This window comes from Talpa occidentalis, unplaced genomic scaffold (assembly GCF_014898055.3).
Source record: "Talpa occidentalis isolate TD23 unplaced genomic scaffold, MPIMG_talOcc4v2.1 talOcc4.3, whole genome shotgun sequence".
NCBI lineage: Eukaryota > Metazoa > Chordata > Mammalia > Eulipotyphla > Talpidae > Talpa > Talpa occidentalis.
The window spans coordinates 122,421,545-122,448,267 of record NW_023603184.1 but is presented as its reverse complement, the minus strand read 5'-3'; the positions used below and the strand labels follow the sequence as shown (position 1 = coordinate 122,448,267).

At 43.7% G+C, this 26,723-nt stretch overlaps 1 protein-coding gene across 2 annotated transcripts in view; it reads left to right on the top strand.

Moving 5' to 3' along the window:
• The first annotated feature begins 7,381 nt into the window (after positions 1–7,381).
• SATB2 (SATB homeobox 2) overlaps positions 7,382–26,723 on the top strand; it is a 176,703-nt gene continuing 157,361 nt past the window's right edge. The window contains exons 1-2 of one of the 2 annotated variants that reach the window (XM_037523776.2): positions 7,382–7,534; positions 8,820–9,047. In XM_037523776.2, coding sequence (XP_037379673.1) covers positions 8,879–9,047 — 169 coding nt within the window. In that variant the 5' untranslated portion in view covers positions 7,382–7,534; positions 8,820–8,878. Of the gene's footprint in view, positions 7,535–8,819; positions 9,048–26,723 lie in introns of those variants that run through there. The other variant, XM_037523775.2, reaches the window with a different exon arrangement.

Below are 26,723 nucleotides of genomic sequence, written 5' to 3'. Positions count from 1 at the left end.
AGCGCGCTGGAGCTAGCTCCATCGTGGCCTTTGGGTATTTAGAAACGAATAGGTCATTTTCAGTGACAAGAATGTGGGCGAGCAGGCCAGGTAGCCGCGCAGCGCGGGAACTCCGCGGGCCCGCGGCGCTGCTGAGCCCGGGCACTGCCGGGCACCAGCCCCGCGGCCCCAGCAGGCGGCCGGATCGCGGTGCGCGTGGGCTGGGTCAGCCCGCGCGGGGCAGGAGTGCGGGGTGTGTGTGGGGGTCTCCAGGCGTGGGGCCTCTCGGTCGGACAGGGCTCGCCGGTGTATGTGTGGAGCTGGTGGCTTTGTAGCTGAGTGGGCACCAGGTGAATCTACACCTTTCTGGGTTGCTGTCCCTTCCAATAGCCTCCAGTCCCCGGCTGTGCGTCTGTGTCTGCGCGCGCGAGAATACTTAAATTATTTAAGATAAGCCCCTACCTACCCACTGAAGTCCTCAAGCCCGACGTGGGGGTTCTCAAGTCCTGACGTAGCGAGGGGCAGCGCGCGGGGATGCTGAGCTCAGCGGCGCTTGGCCGCACGGCCCGGAGCCGAGGCCCCGCGGGGCGGGAAGAACCGAGCCCCAGGGCACCGCTGTCCTACCTGGGCCTTACTAGCCCAGGGGTCAAGCGTTAACGGACTGGGAGGTTGTTAGTGGGGCTTCGTGAGAACCAGAGAACAGGCGAGTCGCCAGCCTAGGAAGCCTCTGGGTTCCCCGCCACTCGGAGCGGGTTTGGACCTCCGGGCAGACCGACTGTCCTCCGCGCCCTCGGTCCCCGTAAGTGCCTGGGACCTCGGGTCCCGCAGTAGGCGTCCTCGCCCTCCCGGCGCCAGACCCAAGCGGGCCCAGCACACAAAGCGCTCCGGGAACCGCCCTGGTTTGGGCCGCAGCGGACAGGGTTTCCTGGGCATGACCACCCCTGCTGGGCACGAGCGTGGACTTCAGAGCGCGGACTGGCCTGCGTGGAGCTTGGGGTGCGGGGAGCGTGCGCGGCCTAGACTTTTCAGGTGTACTTTTTCTTTGCAAAGGCCGGGCCAACTGCGAGCGCCGAGGGGTTGCCTGCCAGGCATGTTTTTGCGCTGTTGGGTGATCTCGAGTGTCCGGGCTGGGGGACTCGCCCATCCCTCGCCGCATCCTTAATCCGTGGGCTCCAGGCGACGCCGAGGGCGGGTTCCGGGGCGCGGGGGACAGAACCCGCGCCGCAGGTTCCGGCCGCAGCCCACGCGGTGGCGCTGTGGAGAGAGGACGCCTCAGCTGCGGGTGGGGACCCCGGCGGTGACCCGGGCTTGGGGGTGACGGGACCTGGGCGAGGAACCAAGGCTGCGCACGGGGTTCTTTCGTCGTCACCTTGACCGAAGGGCTGGAAATGGGAACGACCCGGGTGGCTTCCCTCGGCGGTTCCCGACAGAAAGCGCAGCGGTGGCAGGAGCGGTTTCCGGCGCCCACCCCGGCTGCCCCGGGTAGGGGCTGGGGGAGGCGGCTGCTCCTTTGGGGTTTCGTTTTCTTTGCCCCTTCTATCTATCACCCCCGTCGTTTAAAGTCGATTTCTGTGTTAAAAACTAGCGTAGCAGGCAGTCATTTTCTCGCTGCGCTGCGGCAGAAGATCCAGCTTTTTAGCCCTAGAATGTGAAAAAGAATGGGGCGATCCGAGAGCCCCGGGGGGCGTTGTCTCGCGTCGCGGGAGCGGTGCCCCGAGCCGCAGGCCTCGCCCTCCTGGCCTCCCAGCCCGCGGCCGCCGCGAAAGCGCAGCCACACACCTTCCGACTATGGCTTTAGCTCGGAAACCTGTCCCCTCATTTTCTCTCTTGGAACCCTCAGTGCCCACCCTGTCCCATCCCTGCCTCTGAGACCCCGGGGGCACAAAGCTTGCCGTCCTGGCCAGGGCCACTCCTGGGCCGATCTTCGCGCTTCACCTCCAGCCCTCTGGGCCTCGGCATGGTCAGGTCCCCAGACTCGCGTCGAGCCCCCACCCCAGCCCCCCGCCCCAGCCTCCCGGGTTTTCCGCTCACTACCTAACGCGGACTAGCTGCCCACCAGCCGTGCCCCATCAGCCGTCTCCCCGGGACGCGTCTCTCTGGCCAGGTTCTAGGGGCTAGTCGTTTTGCGCAAGGGAGCAGGACCTCTACCGCCCCTACCTTGGACCGCCCGACGGCTTCCTCACCGCTCCGCCCCCGCCCAGGCCCCTTCGGCCGCAGGGGGAACCAGGAGTAATTTATCTTTGCCTGGCGCGGGTTGGGATTTGTCGGGCTCTGATGCCAGCTAGGAAGGCGTGCGGATAACGAAGTAAGTGTCCCCCGCCCCCTGCGCCCTGGTCAGTCCCCAGATGCCCCAGAGCAGCCTGGGAAAGGGCTCGAGCCCACCCTAGTCGAGCTGCCCCTGCGAGCGCCTTCCCCTCGGGGCGTTCTGGCCTGGGTTCCTGGTCCTTTTGGCGCATCCAATTTCCAGTGCAAGCCCAGAGCAGTTATGCGGTCCGCGCAAAAGTGGGTCGCCCAAGTCTCCCCGGACTATCCGCGGCGGAAATTAACTTCTGAACTGGTGTGGGCTTCAAGTGGAAGAAACGATTCCCTTCCGCCCTCTTCACGCCCCCAGCAGAGCAAGCCCGGGGCGGGGGCGGGGTGGGGGAGAGGCAAGCCCGCGTGGGGTTTTTAGGAGCCGTCGAAGGTTTTGGCGCTGGCACGTCCCATAGCTTTCCCCTTGCGGATGCGACTGGAGGGGAAACGTGGCACAACATTAGACTGTTTTCTTAGAGGCCGAGCAAGGTGGCCGTGGGGGGTGCCTTTACCTGGTTAACCGCACCTGAAATCCAGGGCACCTGGGGAAGGAGACTGGGCCTTCAGAGGCCAGGATGGCCTGGCGGAGAGCTAGGGTCTCACGCCTAACACCCCGCACCCGCCGGGGAAGTCGGGCACCAGCACTGGGGAAGAAAGGTTGAAGGAGAAGCTAGCGCGGCAAAAACCTCGGTGTGGAGAGAGAGAAATTAGGTAATGTTGTCATTAAAAGTGCAGGCCACTAGGGAAAGGAGAAGAGAGGCCTTACAAGTGATAGGGAGAAAAGGGGAAAACGTGGAAATAAGAAAAACACGCATATTTAAGCCCACAGTATAAAGATCCGTTGATTTTTAAAATAACAAATCTCAGTGTGATTATGAAAGACAGGCGACCTTTGACTAAATGACATATGAAAAAAATTGGGAGTGGGGGAGGAAGGGGGGTAAAGTCTGAGTAGATTCCCCACAAAAAAAACGTCAGTGAGAAGCAAGCCGAGGGATAAAAATGTCCCCCAAATGTGAACTGTATGTTTTGAGCACCGAAGCAAACTATCACAGAATACGCAAAAAAAAAAAAAAAAAAAAGCGCTTTGGATCATATTATTTAAAAAACGTAATTAAAACCAATTCTTTACTTTAGTGTGATTTTGTTTAAAAATGTTCGGAAGTAAACCACTTGAGGAATATAAAACGAAACCAAACAAAGCTTTTGAGTCATCAATATTTATTTACTGTGTTAAAAAGTAGAAAGTACTAGCGAAAGGTAAAAATGTTCTTTAAAATTTCTTTTAAATGTTATTTAAAATCAAACATGCTGGAAATAATCGCTTACTTCAATCGAAATAAGGTCAATTCAAAAATTGTATGTTAAAAGGCTTATGTAATTTGAAACAGAAAAGGCCTTTATTAGGGACAAAACTCAAGGAAAAAAAGCACACCGGGCATGTATCATAAAACTTGCTAAAGTTCTCCTTTTTTTGAATCAAAAGAATTTGCAAAATGCATTACTACACAAATCTACATTCAAAATACATTTTTGGTAAGGATTCACAGTATTTGACATTTTCTTCTTTGTTAATTACAATTTTAAATAATTTCAACTCTTTTGCCCCAAATGATAGATTTGTACACTATTCAAAACTAACAAGAGAAAACTACAATAAAGCGGAAATTGATGAATTTGGGGGGTTCAGAATTTGAAAACAAACTATCCATAATGTACATTTAATTGTACTTAATTGTATATTTTATTTAAATCACCCTTCTCAGGGGTTTAATAATTTAAAATCAATAGTTCCCTTCAAAACATAATAAAATATTTACACTTTATAAAATATTAACCGATTAACAATACGGCTGTGTTGTTTACGAGTGTAATTGAAGTTCCATAATCATGCTGTCGACGTAAGACTGTGAGGTTAGCGAAGTGATCCTTCGCAAAATGTAAATGGAGATCTTCAGACAGCGGCGTTTATAAAATAGCTCATTAATGACTTAAGATCGAATCGCTCCAACCATTCGCATCATCAGATATAATAATAGTGACGAATCAGACAGAAAAGATCCTGGCTAACCCATTTGCATTTTTTTTTTTTCCAGAAGTACTGAAGTCCTAATATCACCAATTCTTCTAAGTTCTTGGACATTGATCCGGAGGAGGATTCTGCAGTTCAACACCAAGGTAAGGAAAGAAACAGCATTATTACCGTTAAGATATTAATCACAAATGCGCCTCTCACTTTTGAAAAAGGGCTCAAACTTTTTGACAGTGGTAGTTGGTTTTTTGCAACACCCCCTTCCCATTCCGACATGATAGTACAGATAAAAGTTTGTCGATCAAACTTACAGTTTGTTTCTTTGCAGCCAAAAGCCTTTTGGCTACCACCACGAGTTGATTTACTTGAGCCACTTTGTTCTCACCGACTTCGAATTATGGATTTTCTGTAACCCGTTCGTTCGGGGAGGTGTACGTGGGTGGGATAGGATTTAGGGAATAAAAAACAGGAAAGCAAGCACTGCCTAGAACTGCCCCGGTGGCTCCCATAAGATTGACTATTTTGCGGGTTTCCTTTCTCAACTAGGCTCCTCCGACTCCTCCCGGATCGCCTCCCGCGGCTCTGGAGCTGGTGGGCGGCGTTTGGGTGTGGGGTTCTCTGGGCTCCGAGACTTAGGCCAGGGCACGTTTCGCTTCTGGGACCCTTGCTTTTCCAGACGCTCCCCCACTTTCCAGTCCCCTGCTTTAGGGGGGACGGCCTCCTGCATGCCGCCCACAGAGTGGGTGCGGCGCGCGTGGTCTTCGGCCGAGCCCGGGGCGCGCTAAAGTGACCCGGTTTCCCGCTGTTTGCACACCCGACTGCGATTTCGAGAATTGCCCCCCGAACGCGTTTCCCGAAACCGAATTTAGTTTGGCCCTCTGGCGCCGCCGTACAGTCAACGCTTCTTAAGGGGGACCGGCGGCTCAAGCGGCGACGCGGTGGGGGAACCGCGGGGTTCGGGAGACTGGAAAGGAGAACCCAGGTGTGCGGGAGCGACAGGAGACGCAGCCCGCTAAGTGGGCTTCGCCAGCCTCAAGGCGGGCGGAGACGCGTCCCCATTTTCGCTTCCGCGCTCCGGACCGCGGGTGTCAGCCGGCGCCCCCAGCGTCCCGCTGGGGCCGCGACCCCTGCCCACGTGCTTTTATTTAAGGAGGCCCGTCGCCCTAGCGGGACCGAGGGGACAAAAGCGCGGCCAGCGCCTGCCCGGCTCGGCGACTGCCCGCGCCACCTTAAGGAGGCACCGTGGCCGAAGCCAGGCTGCGGGCGGCTGCGGCCGCGGGAGTCGGCAAAAGTTTGTGGCTCAGTTTGCGCCTCCCTGGACCCGCCGGGGACGCCCCCGCGCGGCCTCCCCCGGGACGGGGAGGCCAGGTCCTCGCCGCACGGCTCCGACCGCAGCCCAGGGCCGAGCCGCGGGGGTCCCGGGAGCCCCAGCCCCGCAGCCGGAGGAGGACAGCCCTACCGCTCTCGCCGCCCCCGCGCCACGGCCTCCGGGCGGCCTGGGCACCTCCGCTCGGGATGTCGCCGGCGCCGCGGGCGCGGCAGGGACGTCGCGCGGGGATGCCGCGCGCCCCGCGCAGCCCCCTCTCCCGCGCCGCCCGCAGCCGGGCGGGCAGCGCCGGGGCTTCTGCCGGTCGGGATACCCGGGCTATTGTTCTGGACCCGCGGCCGCGCCGGCTCTGAGCGGGAGGCGGCCTGCTCCGCACGTGCGGCGGCGCGGCTGGCCCGGACGGCCGGCTCCGCGCGGAGGGGGAGCTCACGGGCGCCGCGAAAAGTTGCTAGGAGGGGCGGAGGCGGTGGGTGGTGGGCGGAGGCGGTGGGTGGGGAGGCGATAGCCCTCCTATCTCCAAAGTCGAAACTACTCCCTGCTGTTGGCAGCACCGGGAGCCCAGGCAGCCGCCGCCGCCTCCTGCGCCTCGCCCTGCGCCTCCGCCGGGAGACGCGGCCACCAGCGTTTGCCTCGCGGCCGCCGCCTCCGCGCCCAGACGAGTGCGCCTAGGGGCTGGGCCAGGCGGCCGCGCCCAGGACCCGCCGCGAGGAGGAGGACCGGACCCCGGGCTCTGGCGCCCGCCTGCGCCGGGCGTACCCACCCGCTGGCCGCGGCCGCCGCCTGGCGCGGCGCTCGGGGCTCCGCTCTCGGTCCCCCGCCGCCCCGCGCGCGCGGTCCTCGCCACGCCGCGCGCCCATCTCCGGCTCTCCGCGTCCTCCTCCTCCCTCCTCCCGGCCTCCCACCCGCCCCTCGCCTGTCCCTCTGCCTCCTCAGCGGCTGTTGGGTCGCCGGGCTCACAGCGATTGATTGATTGATGTTTAATTTCCTGCCAGGCGGGGCCCCCCTCCCCCCGCAACCTCCCCAACCCTCCTCCCCGCCCCCCACTCTCCTCCTTGACTGCGGTGGACCAGCCTGGCTGGGGTTTAGATTTCTTCCCCCCAGCCCTCATCCCGAAATAACCCAGAGACTTCCCCTACCCCCACCCCAAATTATTATTTTGAAGGCGCTAGATCTGGGGACGGAAAGGGGGAGGGGGCGAAATCGGAAACCGAGGACAACCCAAAAGGACTCACTTTGCCTGATGACTCAACGCAACTAATAATCATCTCCCTCTCAGTGTGTCTCTGCGGCTTGTCAGTGAGTCCGGCTCCGGCTGCTGGTGGCGGCGGCCGGCGGGGGAGAGGCTGGAGGTGACAGCTCGGGCCGCCGCCGCGTTGCCTCCCGCGCGCGGTCGCGGGCCCCTGCGCCTTCCCGGCTCTCGGCGGCACCAGCCCGGCAGCTCCGACCGCGCCTCCTCGAGAGCCGGCGGCGGAGCGAGGCTGCAGCCCGGGCCCGCCTCCGCCGTCTCCCAGTTCGCAGCCCTTTCTCTCCAGAACGGGTCTTCTTCCCGGAGGTGTGAAAAGGCTTTTTCAGCCTCCTGCTCTCGCCTCCCCTCCTCCGCGTCCCCTCCCCCGCTCGCTCGGGTCCCCCTTTGGTGGAGCCCTCCTTTGCCTCTCCTCCTCCTCCCCCTACACCCCCCCCCCAAGTCATCATCAACATAACAACCATCTCCGCTCTAGAAGACACCCTGACCCAGGACCTTAAACGTTAGGACCTGGGGAAGAGGCGAGGGGACGGAGTACAGAGAAAGGAAGACTTAAGCGAACACTGCAAGGCAAAGCACCAGAAACTTTTCACCCTGGATTCTCTACTTTTGCTCCATGGACAGAGCCCCAGCCAGCCAAGTTACAGACAGACCGTGAGCAGTAAGTACGCAGGGCAGCGGCTCCCCGCGCGGCCCTCGGGAGTTTGGGGAAGCCCCGGGGGGCGCTAAGTTTCCTCCCTGCGGCGCTCACCGGCTCGGGCCGCGCAGCTAGTGGAGCGCGGGCAGGATCTTCTCCCGCAGCCTGGCTGCCCAGTCTCTGCATCCCTCACGTCTCCCTCTCACCTCGCCTCTGCCGCCCCCACCTTGTCTCTCTAAGCCGTGGCGACGCGCCTTCTCCGCGGCCGGCGCGCCCGCGAGGATTCCCAGCGCTCTCTGTCGTGCCAGGTTCCTGCTCCTCGCCGATGGCAGTGGCGGCGTCGAGTGCCGTTCCTTTAGGTGTTTCCCCCTTCGCCTCTGCTCCCCCAAAATCCAGGGCGTGCGAGAGCTGTGGGTGCCGCGAGGAGCGCGCTGCCAGCCAAGTGACCCAGGGGGAAACTTTTTTGGAGAGATTTAAAAATTGGGGTGGACGAAAGCTGCTCCTGCATCTAATAATTCAAAGGCTTTTTATTTGTGTGTGTGTGTGTGTGTGTGTGTGTATGTGTGTTTTATGCTGAAGAGCTTAAAAAAACTCACTTAGGATCGAATGAAGATAAGAACGTTCCAAAATAAGAACGATTAGTAGCTCCCGCCCTTGCGATGGTGATTCGGGAGGCTGGTCTCTTGAACACCTCCACCTGTGTCTGGGATGCTTATTGATGTGGAATTAGGGTTGATTTTGTGCTAAGTGTGCGCACAGTGCAAGACCTACTCGGGAAAAGTAAAAAGCGGGGATTCAAGTGGACTTTTGCCAGGCCTTTGGCTCCTGCCGTGCCTTCACAGCGCATCCATCATGTGGTTAATTCGAATTCGTGTGGACTTGTGTACACCCACCTCCTCCCTCTTCCGGTGGGTGAGACGCCTTTCTATGAAGTTCACTTCTTCCGCAGCCCTGACCCCCAGACGGCGAGGCTGTAGCACCCGGGGACGGTTTATGCTAACCGGTCTCAATGAATGGGACGCTTCTGGGCACCCCTGGGTGCGGACCGCGACGTCGTCACTGAAGGCTAATTCTTGGGTAGCAGTGACAGGTCAGAGTCGCAGCACCCCAAGCTCTGGGCTCCCTCCGGGCCGCCCCGTGTAAGGTTAGGACTAGCTTCTCGGCTCAGGCCCCTCGGGCAGCGTGGGAGGAAGTTTGTGTGGCAGTGGTGCCGCGCTCTGCCACTGGCCTGAACGTCTATCACGTGTGTGAGCGCTTTTCCCTCTTTTTTTTCCCCCTCTCCCTCCCCACCCCCCCACCCCCTCCCTAGGTCCCTGTGCGTTTTATTGCGACCTGCCGGTGGGAACTTTGTCTCCGAGTCGGAGCAGCATGGAGCGGCGGAGCGAGAGCCCGTGTCTGCGGGACAGCCCCGACCGGCGGAGCGGCAGCCCCGATGTCAAAGGGCCTCCCCCGGTGAAGGTGGCCCGGCTGGAGCAGAACGGCAGCCCCATGGGAGCCCGCGGGAGGCCCAACGGCGCCGTGGCCAAGGCCGTGGGAGGTAACAGCCCGGGCAGGGAGGCGCGCGCACCCCGCGGCCTGGTGACAATGGCCCGGGTGTCAGGGTTCAGGTTGATTAGGCGCTGTCGTGGTGTAGAATTACAGGAAGTGAATTCCAGGTTGCCAAATAATGCCCCCGTCGCCTCTCAGCCGCAACTGGTAGCTTCATCTCGAGTTTAAACAAGAAAGTGGTTTACCCAGAGGGTGGCATTTTTTGGGCACTTTGCCACTGTGTGCTGAGGTGTTGGCAGGTTTATGTCACAGCCAGCTAACTGTTTCTAGATTTTCCTAGAGAGCTTTTTAGTGATTTAACTCTTTTGCCTCGCCTCGGAGTATCTGTTGTAGGGATGAAATTTAGGTGCATTCGATTCTGTGGACTAGTCATTAAAGCTCAGGCAGGCTAGTATAGAAGCAGGGGTGTTGGTGTTACTTGGTAGTTGGGACGGTGCTTCCACAGAAATGAGTAACAACCGAGGACATTTCCTGGCATAGTTCAGTTGGGAAATAGAGTAACACCACGAATCTATAAGGCTCTTAAGGTCTTTGATGTTACCATTGTCTGTCAAGTTGGAAATTATAAGCACTTGTAATTTTGTTGTGAATATAGAACAACAGGTAAGAAGAGCAGGGTAGCCTTATTGGCTGCAGGCTGATTTTCTTCCCAGGAATTTAATATTATTTAAAGAACATCTTTTAAAGTGCTTAGGTAAATCACTTTCATGAAATAAAAATAGGCAAGAAATTTTAACATTATTAAATTCGTATGAGGTTTTTGTGTAACATTTACTTTGTTGTTTTAAATATAAAATGCAGTTTTATATGACATGCAGTCTTTGTGTTTAGGATAAATCACTTCTTTAATTTTTTTGCTTCTAGAAGTTTTTTCCCTAATATTTTCAATAGTAATCTACTTAATATAGCTGTCCATATTTATCTTAAGTGATACAAAATCCTGGCAAAACTTAGTGAGTAGTTCCCATCTCTGTGCTCTAAATAGCCATTTGTATGTATTTTGAAGTAAATTCTTAACTCTAAATGGTCGCTTCCTTTGAAAGGGTTAAAAACAGAAGTTTTATAAAAGCACATTTTTTTATTTTTACTTATTTTTCTATTATTGTTTCTTCATGGTAGACAATTAGCATGGTTTGCCTTAGTTGCTTATATTAATTATCTCAGTTGAGAAACATTCTTGCAGTTTTTAAATCTTTTAAAAAGTGTTTGGCTATAGGTTGTGGCTTATATAACTTCCATTTTGGGCACTTGAAGGTATGCTTTAATGAAGCAAATGGAAAAACTTGACAGTTCAGTGACCCACTTTTTAAAAGTGGTGTTTATTAGTGTTTTGTCTTTATACTGGAGCAATAACTTTGGGTTTTGCATCATCCTTTAGTATATATACATACAAGAAAGAAAAATATATAGTGAATATGGTGGACCAAATGTGAGATATGTGATGAATGCTAATTGTGTTCAGTTGAAAAACTTTTGGAAGTCTTTGGAGGGTATGTATTCTTAAAATGGCCTTATGCAGAAGGAAAACACTTGGGCTTGAAATTTCCATTGGTTTCTGAAGTACTGATAAAATTCACCAAATTGAAAGAAGTTGCTAAACCTTTTAGAATATAATTGTTGACATTTGTGTTCCCCTAATTTTTTTCTTCTGTGTATTATATTGGACAATGAAAGAAATTGCATTTTGTTGAGTAGGGATACTGTTAGTATAATACAGCAGTAGTTGCTTTTCATTATTTTTTGAGACGATAAATCCCATTTGATCACTTATAATGGATTTGATATTAACTTATTAAGTCTTAGTGAGAATTTGTTTCAACAGGCTGCTATAGTCACTTTCTCTGAGCTTTAACTTAATTTAGTAATATCAAAGGTTTTATTAACTACTTTCTAAACTGAAAATAAAGATAACATTATTTTGTTTCAGTAAATACCATTTATAATAGTAAAGTGGTTATGATAGTTTACATATGGTAGATTTTTAAAGACTTTTTGAAAGTTAGATTTCATTCTATGTAGTATACTAGATTTGGGGGAAGATTTTAATTTAGAAAGCTTTAAAATAAGGCAATTTTGAACGTAAAATTTTGATAGTACGAAGTTTCCCTATTGAATATTAATGGTTATTTTGTGGGTTTAAGTCTATGACGTTTTCAAACGTCCACCGAAATGTTAACAATTTATTTTTTCGTAACTTTTAATTATAGATTAAGTATAGGTTGGAGAGAAACAGTCTTTTTTGAAAATGCACATTCTAGTTAAAAAATGTTTTTAATATATTTCTAATGAGCAGTTTTTATAATTAAAAGACACTTTTTGAACATAGGGTGAATATAAAATAGATTACATTTCTGTTGTCCTGTCTTCTTATGTAAGCTTTTTAATAAAACAATATAATAAGTACAGACAACGACAAAAATATTTATAGCTGCGTATTATTTTAGATATATTGCTGTCTTGTCAATGCTGTAAAGATGGCTATAATAAAATGTTTTAAAAATAGAGCTCAACATTTGGAGAGTATTTGTTAATCTCTAGTGATTCTCTTTCTTAAAAGCTTTCCTCCTAAAAATAGGGGAAATCATTAAGTTAATTGGTTGCCCAATAAAATGTCAGTTTATCTTAGTGCTTTTGATAAACAGTGAGGTGGCTAAATGCTTCTGAATGCATTGGTTACAATAGTTAATGCTGCTGTTGTTATTCTGCTTTTTTAGGAAGAGAGTGTTTGCTGATTTTTCATGAGAACTAAGTGTTCATAAATAAAAGAGATTTCACTGGATTTCACTCATCAACGTGATAGATAAGCTATCATAGTCTTCAAGGTTGCTTTTTAATAGAGGACTTAAAAGTTAGTGCGTTGTTTACAATGTGGTTAGCTTCAGAGGACTCTATTAGAAACTAGATCAGTTTTGCTTTGTCTTTCTAACACTTTCTAGTATGTTTCTGCTTTTATCTAAGCAGTGCATTTTAAAACATGTGTGTAATAAAATATAAGTGCTCAGAGGTATATGACAGTCAGCTTTTATAGAAGGTCCTCAGGAGAAAAAAACAAGACTAATATCTCTTTAAAAAACATATGAAGGCTGGGAGAGAGTTTAGAGCAAGCAAGAGCACGGTGGTGTTGACAGCTTTATATCCCTGCTGGGTAACATTCACTTACTAGAATTGGCGTCCCCTCTCAGCTAGTAATTCACTCCATAAGGATTTTGAAAAAGGATGATTAATGGTGGGGAAATTTATATTTGTGAAATCATTGATTAAAATTTACAGATATATTTGAAGATACAGAAAAGAAAAGATTATTAAGGATGACAAAAATAAGAATCAGAACCACTATTAGCCTAAGTAAATTGTTCTGCTGTATGTAATGCTTCAGCCACGCAACCTACAGCATGAAACGAAAGTGATGCCAATCAAATTTCAGAGAAAGCAAGGCTTTCTGCTTTCCTCCTGGACTGCTGAAAGGCGCTGGCCAGTTGTGCTTTAATAGCAATAAATTATTGTGTCTCATTCATTGTTAACACAAACATTTTCATTTTTTACTGTTTGGTTTAAAGAAGAACTTTCAGACAGCTTTATTTAAACTGAATGAACAGCGCTTGAGTATACCAGATGGTGTATTTGCTGATAGGAGGCATTAAACATCAGAAATCTTTTTGATATTTTAAATTTTCTTATGAATTTTGATAATTTTTTGTTGTTAAATATCCTAGATTTTAGGGAAAATGTTTAAACCAAGGAAAATATCTTTTAGAGATATTTGCTTTTTTTGAAAAAAAATTGCTTTCTTGGAAAAGGATTGTTTCTTAAGATAATTTAATTTTGTTGAAGAATTATTTATTGGAGTTATCTTGTAACTTGTTGGCCCCATATGGACCTATTCTTCTTGCTACTAGCCTGTACTTTTAAGTACATAACTGTCTTACTGCAAAGGGGGAAATCATTATGCAACACACACTGATGTATTCAAATAGGGAAGCAAATGTGATCACAATTGTTGGGCAGGGCCTCATTTAGAGCTAAACATTGTCTACAACTACAGTTAGTTTAATTGTCTGCATGTGGAACATTTCCTTTTCGATTAAAAGAAATGCAGTTCGGGTCAGGTGTAGTCACCATATTAGTAGTTATAGAGAAACATTTTACTTTTTAGAAAAGAGTGCAGATATGAAAGAACATAGTTATTTATATATTGAAATACAGAATCTACTTACAAATTTGGAAATGTATTGTCAACATTGACAAAACGGAGAAAGCTCATTGCATTCATCTTAGTTAGGATGTACACCATTATGCTTGAAGGCAGGACACGTGTTATTCAGATGAGAAAAGATTGTATTTTCCTCTTACTCTACTTTTTATACAAAGGTTTTAAAATCTTTTAAATAGAATGAACTTAGGTTTTTGGGGTCATCCAACAATTTAGCGTGTCCTCTGTAGTTTTGCTGAGGTAGAAAAATAGCCCTTCTCTGAAGTGTTTTTAGTCCTTGGTCTGTTATTAAAATAAAGATATACTTGGTTAAAAAATATATGCAATGAAACATACACATTAAATAGAACATAGGGTATCCACCCCTCAAAGTCCTGAGCATAATTTGATGTTGTGAGTAATTTTGGAAGCCTTGTGTCCCATCAGCAGAAACCCACTGACCATTATATATTCAAGATCATCTGCAGTGAAGTGAGTGTGTGTGTGTGTGTGTGTGTGTGTGTATGTATGTTAGAGCTACACAGTTGTCCCTTAAGGCATCCTTTTTTAAACCCCTGCAGAAAATGAGTAATATCATCCTTTCCCAGGGGGTTGTCACCAGCAGAATTAATCTGCACTTCCAGATATTCTGTTAATTCTTCATATATATATTTCCATAGCATTACATATTAATACATCATATAAATTAAGTATAAAAGATATATTTCTGAGGGAGGGAAACAGGCAAATCATCATTTATTAGATATCTAAGAATGAATTTGAATTATTTTAAGAATATGGAAATCAGCTTTTATCGCAGGCAAGGCACAGTAATCATTTGGTATGTCTGACAAGGTGTATCTGATAAGCAGTGAAGTTTGGTAGTCTTTGAGCATTTAAAACCCTTATTCTTTTAAAAAAAATCAGAATAGTTTTACGTGTATACAGATCAAAAGACGTTAAATGAATAGGGCCAGATTGATAACAGAATTGTATCATTTTCTTTGGTCTTCTAGGGTTTTTGGATTTCTGTTGTGAAAATGACCCAATTTCTCACCATTAAAAAGTTTCATATAGCTAATAATATCATATTAGATGCATAGAATATGTACATAGTTAGTTAGTTCAGGAAGCCAAACAGTCTTCCCTAGTCATGTAAAATAAGTGAAAATTATATTCTTTTATCTAATAAGTGGATTCTTTTTTTAAACCTGTATAATTAATGTGTGGTAACATGTCGTTTTTACTACCATCCTTACACGAACGCTGAGATACAATGGCATTTTGGAACATATTTAAAGATGGAGCATTTGACAAAAGTTGTATGTGTAACAGTTTGTCAGTGAAAAGTGACAAGTGGGAAATGACAAATGAAATGTTGGCATCATCACTCTTTATTTTGATAAAAATGTCTCAATTTGCAGTGATATAATACTGTTTCATATTATTTCATGGGTTGTGTGAGATGCATAAGGGGAATTTAGATTTTGTGAACGGAAAATTAGCAGCCCAAACTCTCTTTTCAGAAGCTTTGGCAGCAAGTTTCCCCTCCCCCCTACTCCCCAAGAGTATGAACAGCAGTGAAATGTTGGATCTAACCCACGCATTTTAACTCATTATTTTTTAAAGAAATAACTGAAAATGGTTTCAAGTAGGGTACCTTTATGCTTAGCTCAAAAAATGAAGAAGTTTGCCTTTTAGTTTCCATTCTTTATAGCAATTTTAAAGGGAGTGATTTCCCTCTGTTGACTAATTGTATGGAGTCTTTCTCACTCCCAATCACCAGTGTTCTCCAGCATTAATTTAGGGTTCCAGTAAGGAGAGCTGTGACTTCCTTTTATTTTGAAGTGCAATGTAGGTTTGAAAATGTCTATGTTGCCAGTTAAAAAAAAGGATTTTTACATACGAAGGATTCCTCATCCTATTACTTATGGGTAATGTGATAGATATTTTCAAAGTCAAAGTAGATGGCCCTGAGTGGAATTGAGATGTGAGTTAGAACAAAAGCTGGTTGAGGACTAACAGATTTAAAAAGGAGCACAGATGTAGCCTCTATAGTGTTTCCGTTTTCTGATGTTACATTGGTTCCCTTATTATCAGTGATCAACCCAACATTTATTTATTTTCTTTGACGTGGAACAAGCCCCACAAACACGTCCTGCTGCACAGTATTGATGTAAAAATGTTCCATGATAGAGTTTCAAAGTCATGTAAGTCTATATAATTTTCTTTGTTTTCAATTAACAGAATTGTTTTGCCATTTAATAGCAGTGATTTGAAAATTGTGATAAAATCGGTATAATTAAGTGGCAGTGAAAGGCTGCATCAGAAATTGTCTTCTACAACTTGTCTTTTGCTTCTCAGTTACAAAGTTTTACTTATTTCAGTTTTTCAAACTAGGTAAAAGTGACCTAAAATAGAGCAAATGTGCCTTAGATATATAATTATAACAGTTTGGTTTTATGGAGTATATAGTTTTCTTTTTTATTTGATGTGTGTACTTTTAAAACTTAAAAATAAGCTAGTGAATATTATAGTTACTAGTTTCACAGATGCTTAAAGTGAAGAAAAACATTAGTGGAAATTTCAAGAATTTGAAGCTTACATTAAAGTTATTAGCAAATTATGACCATCTTATATCGTAATAAAAGTATTCTTTATGGTTATGACAGACTAGTACAGTAAAACTCTGGGGAAGTGCATTTTAATTTTAGTTTTCCTCGGTGCTATTGCTATTTGCTAATGTTGAAGGCAAATTTAGTCTGCTCTTACTTTGTCTTATCATTGGTATGGACTTTTATTTTAGCACAGTGGGTTATTAAACTGTAGCTTAATGTAACAACAACAATCAAAAAGTTAGAGGGAATCAGGGCAAGCTACTATTTATGAAAAAGATGCTTATCACACTAGAGTAACTGGTGCCCACTGATGGTTGCAGAGTTACTGAAATATATGGGCAGTGACTCAGTGACTTTCTTTGTTTTGTTGAAGACTTGCACAGATTTTTAAAAAATTAATGAGTCCCAAGTTAGGAGAAATATTGTCTAGCCCAGTAAGAACTAGGAGGTGATTTTGTGTGTATGTTTTTTTTTTTTTTTAATAGAAATCATTTGAATTTCATCACATTACAAATAGATATCTTTATGTTTAAAATTTTTTTTTCTTGTTTATGTATTTGACTGGAAAGTATATGTATCAGTTGTCTTATAATCAAATTTGATTGCATTCTTTTTCACACAAGAAAAAAAAATTTTTTTCTGCAAAGAGATGTTATTATGCTTGAAATTCCTGGGAAATGACCAAAGAAATAGAGTTAAAAATAACCAAATTTTTCAAATTTCCAATTATTTCCTATATTTAAATTGCATTTTTATTGCAGTTGTTCCAATTATTTATACATATAAGGGAAGGCAAAATTTGTTGCTTATTAAGAACATGCTTTCATATCAAAACTCTTAAAATAGCAATGTTTTTGAAATATTATTATTTTTAAACATTATTATTATTATTATTTTGGTTAACAGAACCAGAACTTCCTTTTGTCATAATCCAGAGATGCTAACAGAGCAGCATGATAAATGTCTCTTTAAGTGTCGTAGTAAAAGAAAATGACTTGCCTTCTGAGGCAGTGGAGAGTTTATGTTGTTTTGAACCCATTTCCCAAGCAGTGATCGAAAACAGATTACAATAACAATTATACAGTCAGAAGATGCAATATCCATTTCTGCTTTAATTGAGTGAAAGAATAATAAAAACATCATTAAGAAAAATGAGGTGGACCTGTCACACAATGTACAAATTTTTAGTCTTAGAGACGATACAGAATAACTGAAGTGCCTTTCACTTACTTTCTCTTGTTTATTAGCTAAAATCTGTTTTGGAGAGGGACCATTTAGATTTTGCTCTTCCCTGGGAAGTTCAGAAAGGAACCCCTGGGAGATGTTTTCTTCAGAGACATCAAAAGTATTCCTTGATTTGCCTTCATATACAGTTTGAGAAGGGAAATCATTTTCTTACAGCTATCTGAGGTATAACGCCCTCCTTTTTTTTTTTTTTTTTCCCCACCTGTGTAAATGGAAGTCAAAAATAATGAGTGCTCCTCTTGTTACAAAGCCCTGCCAAGGAAGGGTTTGGTGTGGTCTCTGAGTCTGCTGATCCTCCTCTGGCAGTCCTGGCCAAGCTAAAGGGGAGGGAGAGCTGAAGATGAAGAATGCATAGCCTTCTTAGTGCATGTGGGTTGTGGGTGGACCCACAAGAGGGGTCCATGAAGATATTGCACACCCTTCATTCATTTAAGTGACAAACCTGTCCCCAGAGAGGCATGGGCTTTGACCTCCATATCATTGGAACCATTAAATGGATAATCCTTGACATTGGTAAGCCTCCAGTTGTTATTCCTCAGAGTGGAGCTTTCAGCAGTGTGGAGCGAATCAGCCAGCAGCAGCCAAAATCAGTGGCCAGCTTTCAGTCTGGGTTGTACTTCTTACAAGCTCCTGGAAACTTGGGTGTTGACAGTGGAGTTATCCCAGACAGTGATGTTAACCCCAGCTCAATATGGGGATACTAAAACTGCAAATAATGTTGGTCATCGGGGTAGCTGGACCCCAAGGTTGAGCTCAGTTGAGAGAGTTTTAGAAGAATATGTCTTTGATCTGTAGCTAATAGTTTTCTTGGGTTCAATATTTAAAAACCTTTCTGAGGGTGGCAAAATGAAAGGAATAAGATAGACTATAAACCCTTCCCAGTGGAGGTCTCATAATCCCAGAACGATCCCCAGCATAATCCCCGTCAGAGTGGAATTTATATCAAACAACTCAAAAGACTTAAAAAAAAAAATTCGGTTCAGAAAGTCTAGTTAATAGTGCCTTCATTAAAATACTTTTGTTAGCAAAGGGTTTTTTGGTTTTAACATTTACATAACCTAACAGTGTTGACTAATGCCACGAGCTTTAAGGGTCTATTAGTGGTTCAGTTTTTTTCTGGAGTTTATAATTTAAACCTAAACATTAATTCTGGGTGGAACTTGGCATAATGTCTTTGTGCCTTGGAGGGAATTTTTGTTGTACAATTAAAAATAGTAATTTTTTTTTTCATACAGTCACCTTCTCCATGTTCCCCGTACCCCAAGTAAGTAACAGTTAAATAGTCAAGGTTTTTAAAGGGCTTATTATTTCAAAAAAAGAGAAGTGATTATTGTAGGTGAATTTAACAATTTTCCATTAGTTCACCTTGCAAACTAGAGCTTTTGATATTAACAAGAAAGATCTGTAAAACTGATAATGCAATGAAAATATTTTTCCCCTCTTCCACTAAAAAGTCGTGTGGTAAATTTTATTTTATGAAATTATATTTGATGAACCTTGAAACTTATAAATTAGTTCCTTTGAAAAAAAATAATAAATTAATTCCTTTGTCTAATAGAAGCTGAGGGATATGAAAAATATGTCAACTGTAATTTCAACATTGACTAGAAGGAAAGAAATTAGAATCTCGCTATTAAGTAAAAAGGGACTGAATTTCTCAGTATAAGTTATTTTGGAAAATATACTTAAAGGAAGGTTCTTAAAATGATTTTTTATATATCTTACTACTGTGTTAAAGTTGAATTTTTATAGAACCTGATTATAGGGTACTTGTGAAATTAAGAAACAAGTGAGGAGACCTTGCAATGATACATTGTCATCATGTGAATAACAAGTTATTCAGAATGTTACTGAAGATATATGGATGAGAATGGGGCTAAGTCAGAATATTCCTAAAGTCTGGCCTACCTTTCAGCCTGTGAGTTCCATATAGACAAGATTTTATTATATAGGTTTGGCAGATGTGGTGCTAGAAGACCAACCACCCTTTATTATTGAGGAAATATAAGAACAAATTGTTCTCTGAAAGAGAAGTTATTACACATTTAAGACCTAAGCTAAGGCACTTTACCAGGATAAATAAGGTGATCCTGATTTCTTTCCTTCTGAAATGAATCTCCAGGTAACATTCAACAATAGTAACTCTATTTACAGTTTCATTCATACAGTAAGTTTGAGCCTTAAGCACACTTTTTATAGCTAACTTATAAACCACCCAAAACTGGAGTTTACCATCAAAAGCCTGCCAATGCTGTCACAAATGGTCATTAGTTCCCAAGAGGCTTGGAGGAGAAAAAGAATGTAGGAAAATGCTCTACTTTAGTGAGAACCATTTTGTTGCAAGTGTGGTTTTTGCCTCCATGGCAAAACTGTCTGGGGGCCGGCCTTGCACATTAAGCATTGATAGCATATATTCTACCATGGAAATGTATAGAATGCCAATTAGCACAGGGTCAGAGTATAAATGTACCTCTTTTCACACTGTTCCAAGTGGTTAGTGGAAAACAAGCTGCAAAGTAATTCCCTTGGCCCCCCAATAAAAAGATTTATAGCAAAATAATTCTCAGTCCCATAATGGGACTGTTGTAGGCTTGTGTTTGATATTTATAAGACTGAAATACAGTCCATGTACCCAAACTAAGCATTTATTGTAAACAAGTTAACTGCCAAGAGCTTATATTCTGTCAAACATAATTATATTGAAGATTGATGTATAGCTTGAAAGCGAGTTTGAGGGAGACAGGTTCCTTTTTAACCAAGAAAAGCTTCTGAGATGGAGCGCTTTTCTTCCTCTGATATATCACTCAGTGAAGTGATCTTTCTCACACCCAGCCTCTCATATATAACAGACACAACGTTGTTCTTTGCAAAGGTATCTGTTTGTCAGTTCTACCTCTGTTAACAAAGTGAAGACGTGAACTTAAAATCATGGGAACATTAGGTATAGTTTCCTTTATCATCTTTATTTCCACATGGGCAGCCTTGGTGCTAAGATAAAATGGATCTCATCATGACAGGCAAGGCCTCCTTGGTGACACCGAGGTCACCCACAAACCTAAACCTATACCTCTATGTTAACCCCAAAGGAATCCCTTTGATTCCTTTGAATCCCTTTGGAGTTTGAAAACAAGGGCTTGACTTATCTTTCTGTGTTGAACTTGTGAGATTAGAACCATGTTGAAACTATGGCCTTTTGGGAGAGGGGGAGAAACTATAATGACATGCTTCATTTTGTGGTTCAGAAATTATTTTAGAGCTAAAGAATTTAAGAATCCAGGGAATCCTTTTGAGATTGAAATGTTTCATATCTGATTTCCCCCAAATTTAAAATAATGCAGTACTCTTTCTGGGATTTTTGCTTTAAGAAAAGTAGAAACTTACATTTTCCTTAGGATAAAGGTTTGTCACTTTTTTTTTCCCCAGGAAACAAATCACTTTGCATTTTGGTGACACTTCTCAAAAATAGTTAAAAGTAGAATAACATCCTCCTTTGGCTGGGTGGTATCCTTTAGATAACATTAAAGATTAAAATAAGATTTTCAGAGGGTTCATATGCAGTGGATTAAATGGTTTTTTTAGGGTTTTAAAAATATTAAATTAATATTTTCTTTTGGATCTTCTATAAATTATAAAGCGGTTGCCTTAAATCATAGAGTAAAAATACAGTACTGTGCTAGCTTTGTTCTTTCTTGTTTAAGCAATTGCTATAAATCACAAAGGTACATATGTACTTAAAATATCTGGTCTGGGAAGTAGCCCATCAGTAGGGACCCTGGTTTCCCCAGCCTGCGTGCTGGGTTTTATTAAGTTCATCTCAGTCACAATAATAATATCCTATGTATTGCAGTCCGAGATCTCAGTGTCCCCTTAGGGAACTGCATAATATACACTATGATTTTGACTTTCTTGCTTGCTCTCTCCTCCTTTTTTTCCTGTCCTCTGAATGTTATTTAGCCCTTTCAAAGACTTGGTTGCTGTTAGATCTTGGTGGGGACTCTTGTTGGGTACCAGAGTGAGAGTAGCTTTTAGTAGTTGAGAAAGGATGGTGATGGCTGCCTGCATGTGTAAGCTCAGCCTTTTGAAATCTGCATTCATTTCACAGTGATGTTTTCTACACACCTATTAAATATCCATACAGATTTTATGGTTTGAACCTAAAACACAGACAGTTCCTTTGGTACGGGAGAAAGCCTTTTATTTCACCAAAAATACTTTACCTTTGCAGGCTTTTATTTGATAAAAATCGCTCCACTCTAGTATGATTTCCTTTGGGGCCTTGCACCAGTGTTTGATCTCAATTTTTAATAATTTTGGTGAGTTAAACTCCCCAAAGAAAACATACTTGTGCTATGAAATATTCCCACCAGAAATCTGGGTAGTCTTGTCTTATTGAGAGCCGAACTCTTGATTCCTTTATTAATTCCTTGCTAGAGAACCTCAGTACAGTTAACCTTTCCTTAACACTACACTGGAGAAATTAATCAAGGGTTATTATTTTAATTGTTAAATTAGATAAAATAGCATTTAGGCAGAGCTCAGAACCCGAGATGATGAAGCAAATGTTAGTAGAAAGGCAATTTTTATTGACTCCATTTTGACTCAAGGGACTCTGAGTTGCAAATAGATTTCCCAGAGAGGTTAATGAAAATGAGGGGAGCAGCATACACATCTTCACTTAAATACTACTTAAAAAATTACTCTTTCAGAAACCTACGGAATAAAATTTTATTTAACGGAAGACAAAAATCCTGCTATTAATGGGAAAGTCATTTTAACATGCCATTGAGTCTCAAGACTCATCAACATATATATTTCTAATGTATATTAGAGTTTCAAGTTTTGAATTAAGGGTTGACATATATTTGAATTTTTTTGAGATACTCATACCTGCATATTCTGCATTTTTCCTTTTAAAAATGTTTTGATTTCGGGGTCAGTAAACCTTTCATTTCTGTGTAGTTATTAAATGCACTCAACATGTAGTATCCTTCAGTACAGGATGCTAGCAGGACTGCCGCTAAGGCCCCTGAGCCCCGTAGCAGACAATCACAGAGCACTGTGCAACTGGACACTTGAGTCATGCACTGATGGACTGCAGTGTCTTCGTGATGATAAAGCAACAATTTTGGTCAGCTGTGTTCCTGCACAGCCTGTGGTCTGGTGCAATTTCTCCAGAAAATATGATGTTAATTCCTGAATCCACTTGGGTGCTGATGTTATAGGCAATGCAGTAGGGCCAGTGCGATGTGGATGAGTTCTGCAGCTGGGGATTTACAGGAAAAAAAAACAAAAACAGACAACCAGAACTGACACTGCTTGTTAATGGTGGTCATTAATGTCTAACTGCAGTGAGCACTTGGTTAAACTGAACCAACACTTATTTTGGGTCTACTGTTTGGGTAGGAAGGAGATTGGGAGAATGAAGATGTATCTACTCTACTGGACTTTCCTGGCATCAGGAATTTAGTTCTTTGGGTCAGGCTTGCTGTGGTCAGGCTCCCAGTTGTAGAGATGTATAGCTCAGGCTTTTTTGTTGAGATGAGTAGCTCCTTTGCATTGTGCCTCCTGTGCATGCCTATGAAATCCTGCTTTACAAACTCTCAGTGCAGCTTGATCATGTCACCACATTTCTGTGGTTGAAGAGTATTGATAAACCTGGAGCTTATCTTTTACTCTTCAGACCTGACTTCTGATCAGGTTGAATTGTGATCTTTTGGTGTGGGAACAGGACTGGAAACAGAGCTGGGAGACCAGAACCCACCTCCCTCCCCTACCGCTAAGCTCCATTTGAGCCTTAAGGGTAATAGTGAGAATCAGTGTTCACCCCTTTGTCTGTGCCTATCCTGGTCTACTTTTATCTTTCTAAATTAAGATCTGCGTCAGGGGCTGCAAAGTTATGTCTGGTTTTACTAGAGGGAATTCTAAGAATAAAATATTTTTGATAATCTCCCCCTCCTTCCTCCCTGAGAGGTAGATGTATCAAGGAGCATTATTGTTAAAACTTACTTTGGATATTTAATCCTGAGTTACCAACAACTAGGTCATGGATCAACATGAAATTGAATTTTTGCATATATGACTCAGTTTCTCCTTAGAATAATTTTTAAGCAAATTTTGCCTTCCCTATAATTGTTGGATTAATTGGAGCCCTCTATCTGTGAATGTCCTCAGACTTGAAGCTGTCTCATCTCTCTCTCAACTCCTGCTTCTTCTTCAGTATGAATAAAAACAAAACCAACAACAACAAAATGAATTAATCTCTGAGAAGCTGTAGTTCACAAGCAAAAACAAGGAAGAACTTTGAAAAACAGCATTTTCAGGGAGCCTAGAGGATCTCTGAGCCACCTGTGTGTGGCTCCCTAGCCCCCAAATGTTTATGCTGTCACTCCCACCCCAAGATTGGTAAAACATCTTTCTTTATTGTACTACCTGAAGTTCTTTCCAGCAGAAGTTAATGTGGGATACAAATTTTTCTTTTACATTGAAAATATATTTAAGGAGATTAAGGTACTCCTAAACCATTCAAATAGCAAAGTGTAGCCTCTTTTTATCTATTAATCTCTTTGGAATCTTTTAGCTCAGCCCCTGGGGGAGTGGGAGGCCAGAGTGGAATGGTGGAATGCAGAGCCTCTGGCTACTTGGCTCAGGAGGTTGGGTGCCCCAGAGAGGACAGCAGGGCCAAGAAAGACACACTTGATCCCTTTTGAAATTTCACATGGGACCTCGAGAAGGAGGTGAGGGATGCCCTATTCTTTCTTTTTGTTTCTGTTTGCAATTCTGGGCACTCAAATTTATCGTAGTTGTTTAGGGTAGCAAGAAGGGCTAGAGGTAATCTAGTCAAGTTACTTGTCTTGTCCGTGTGTGTGTGTGTGTGTGTGTGTGTGTGTGTGTATATGCAAGTGAGTGTGAGAAAGAGGCAAGGAGAAAGCAGAGAAGGAGACTCTGAAGTTATAGAGCAAGTAAATGATTGTTTTGTTTTCTTGTAAATTTGTAATAAAATATAGTGGCCACTCCCCTCACTCCTTTCTCTCCCAGTCCTTGGGAAGACCATGTTTTATTTATGTGGTACTTTGTTTCAGTGTTCCAGGGGTGCTGTGATTTACTGATTGCAATAGTGACTGAGTGTGGTGCTTTACTCCTTTTTATCCAAGGAGCAGGTATGAGAGGCTCTGCCCTAAAACCTTCTTAATCTTCAATTAGACCTGGGACCGGAGACTATCTCAGGCAGTATACTGCAACCTCAGGGAAGGGAGTGGGCCCTGCCGCTGTCTTCTTTCTGGAAACAGATGGGCTTTTGGAAGGAAGAGAAAGTCTGGCCTATTTTCTCAGGCTGCTCTTGTCATCCAAGAGGCAGGTCCAAAAATGAAGGTGGATCAAGAAGACAGAGGGATTGGGGAGGAGGCTGAAGCCCACACTCAACTACTTAAGGGTGTGAATGATTTATTCAAAATTTGCTTTGTGTATGATCAAGGGCAGGGATATTCTTGGTTCCTCTGTGCCAAGCACAGTGCCTGATGTGTGGTAACCTGCTAAAGAGAGAATTCACTTACAAGGAATGCAGATCACCACTGGACATAGCAAGTGGTAGAGGTTCTGCGCTGAAAGGCCACACCTTTATATTTCTGTGGGTGTGGGTTTTTGAATATGACTTTCAACCTCCAAGAAAGGTTGGTATTTAGAGTTGGCTACTGAATTGCTCCATTTTTGACTTGTGAGGTTTCTTTGGGCATGTTACTTATTTTTCCAGTTTCACTTCCTCGTTTATTACATGAGAATAATAATAACCCTCTCACAGGGTAAATGTGGGGAGAAAAAAACATGTATGTGTGGTACAGGATGAGCTAGGAGGCAATATCCAAATGGGATTTTTTTTGCATCCCAGCTGTCCTGTATGCAGTGGGGTTCTGTCATCTAGACCCCCTGCCACTGGACCTTCGTTGTTGAGAATAGACATCCAGAGCACAGAATACCTGATTCTCCCATCACCTTATGCCAGTGCAGCTTCACAACAGAGGGAAGAGAAATAAAGTCTCACTCTTTTAAAGAAGTTGGAATTAGATAGGAATAAAACAGCAGCCTACAATTTGCTTGACAATGCAGAGAAGATATCGCATTAAATTTTGGAATTTAACCAAGAGTACATCTGTCCACAGGTCTCCTAAGACCTGGAACACAGAGGAAAGATAACTGAGGGGCATCTCAAGACAATGGCACCATTGTCCTCATTATCAGTCTGTGATGAATTTATATTGTGTTTGAAAAACCATTGTATGTGTTGGTGTTTGGCAGATTGTTTAGGGCTGCGCTGTCTGATAGAAATGTAATGCTGGCCACGTGTGCAATTTAAAATTGCCTGGCAGCATCATTACAAAAAAAAAAAAAAAGGTCCCTGAGCATGATCCCTTCCAGCTCCATCCATGTTGCTGCAAATTACATGACTTTGTCTTTTTTGATTGCTGAGTAATATTCCATTGCGTATCAGTAAAATAAGCCAGAAAGAAAAAGAAAAATTCCGGATGGTCTCACTTATAGCAGGAATTTAGAAAACCTAAATAAGGGACTAGGAAAAAGACTAATTATAATAAAGTAAAAATCAAAATCAACAAGCAGCTATGAACCAGAGAGACACACTATGGGGGTGGGGGGACAAGGGGGAGAAGGGAGTAGGATCAAAGCAAGAGTGGTGGGAATTGTATGGGGACTACAATCAAGATGAAAATGCATACATTGTGCAAAAATGGAAAATGATGTAAAAAATATATAAAATTAAAAAATTAAAAAAGAAAGTACAGTCTTAAGTCTTCCTGTCCACAAGGGATGTATTTCAAGTTCCCAAGCAGATGCCTGGAACCCTAAGTAGAAACCAATCCATTATACTATGTTTTTTCTTATATGTCCATACTTATGATAAAGTTAAATTTATAAACTAACATTTATAAACAAGTTATTAATTAACAGAAGATTAATAATAAGATAGAACAATTATAATAATGTGCTTTAATAAAAATTATGTGAATTGTTAAAAAAAGGTACAGAAATAGGTGAAATTATTTTTAATTATATAGGTTATTTAACTTATAGCCAAAATATTATTTCTACATGCTTTTAGTTTAAACAAATTATTCATGGCATTCTTGTTTTTATTTCTCTTTTGGTATTAAATCATTGCAATCGAGGGTGTATTTTATACTGACAGCACATCTCATTTAGGACTAACCACATTTCAGGTGCTTAGTTCCTCCTGTGACCAGTGGCCACAGAGTGGAGTAGGCAGTTTTAGAATGTGAAGAAAGGTGCTTTGAACATTCACCTTTTTGCTACGGGGGCACATCACATATTTTAAGCCATTTTTGTTTGCATCTTCATTAGTCTGCTCAATCATTATCAGTATCATTTTTCTTTAAAAAGATGGTTTTTATAAGTATCATGAGTATTGATTAAAGACCTTGAAAAAATACTGATCTCATTTTTTGCTCTGTAAAGTGTTATTAATATTGATTATGAAAAAAGAAACACAAGTTTCATTGTGTGAGGGCTGTTAGACAACTTAGATATATTACATTGTTTAATCCTCAAGACAACTCTAGTGATGTAGATATTATAATTTGCGTTA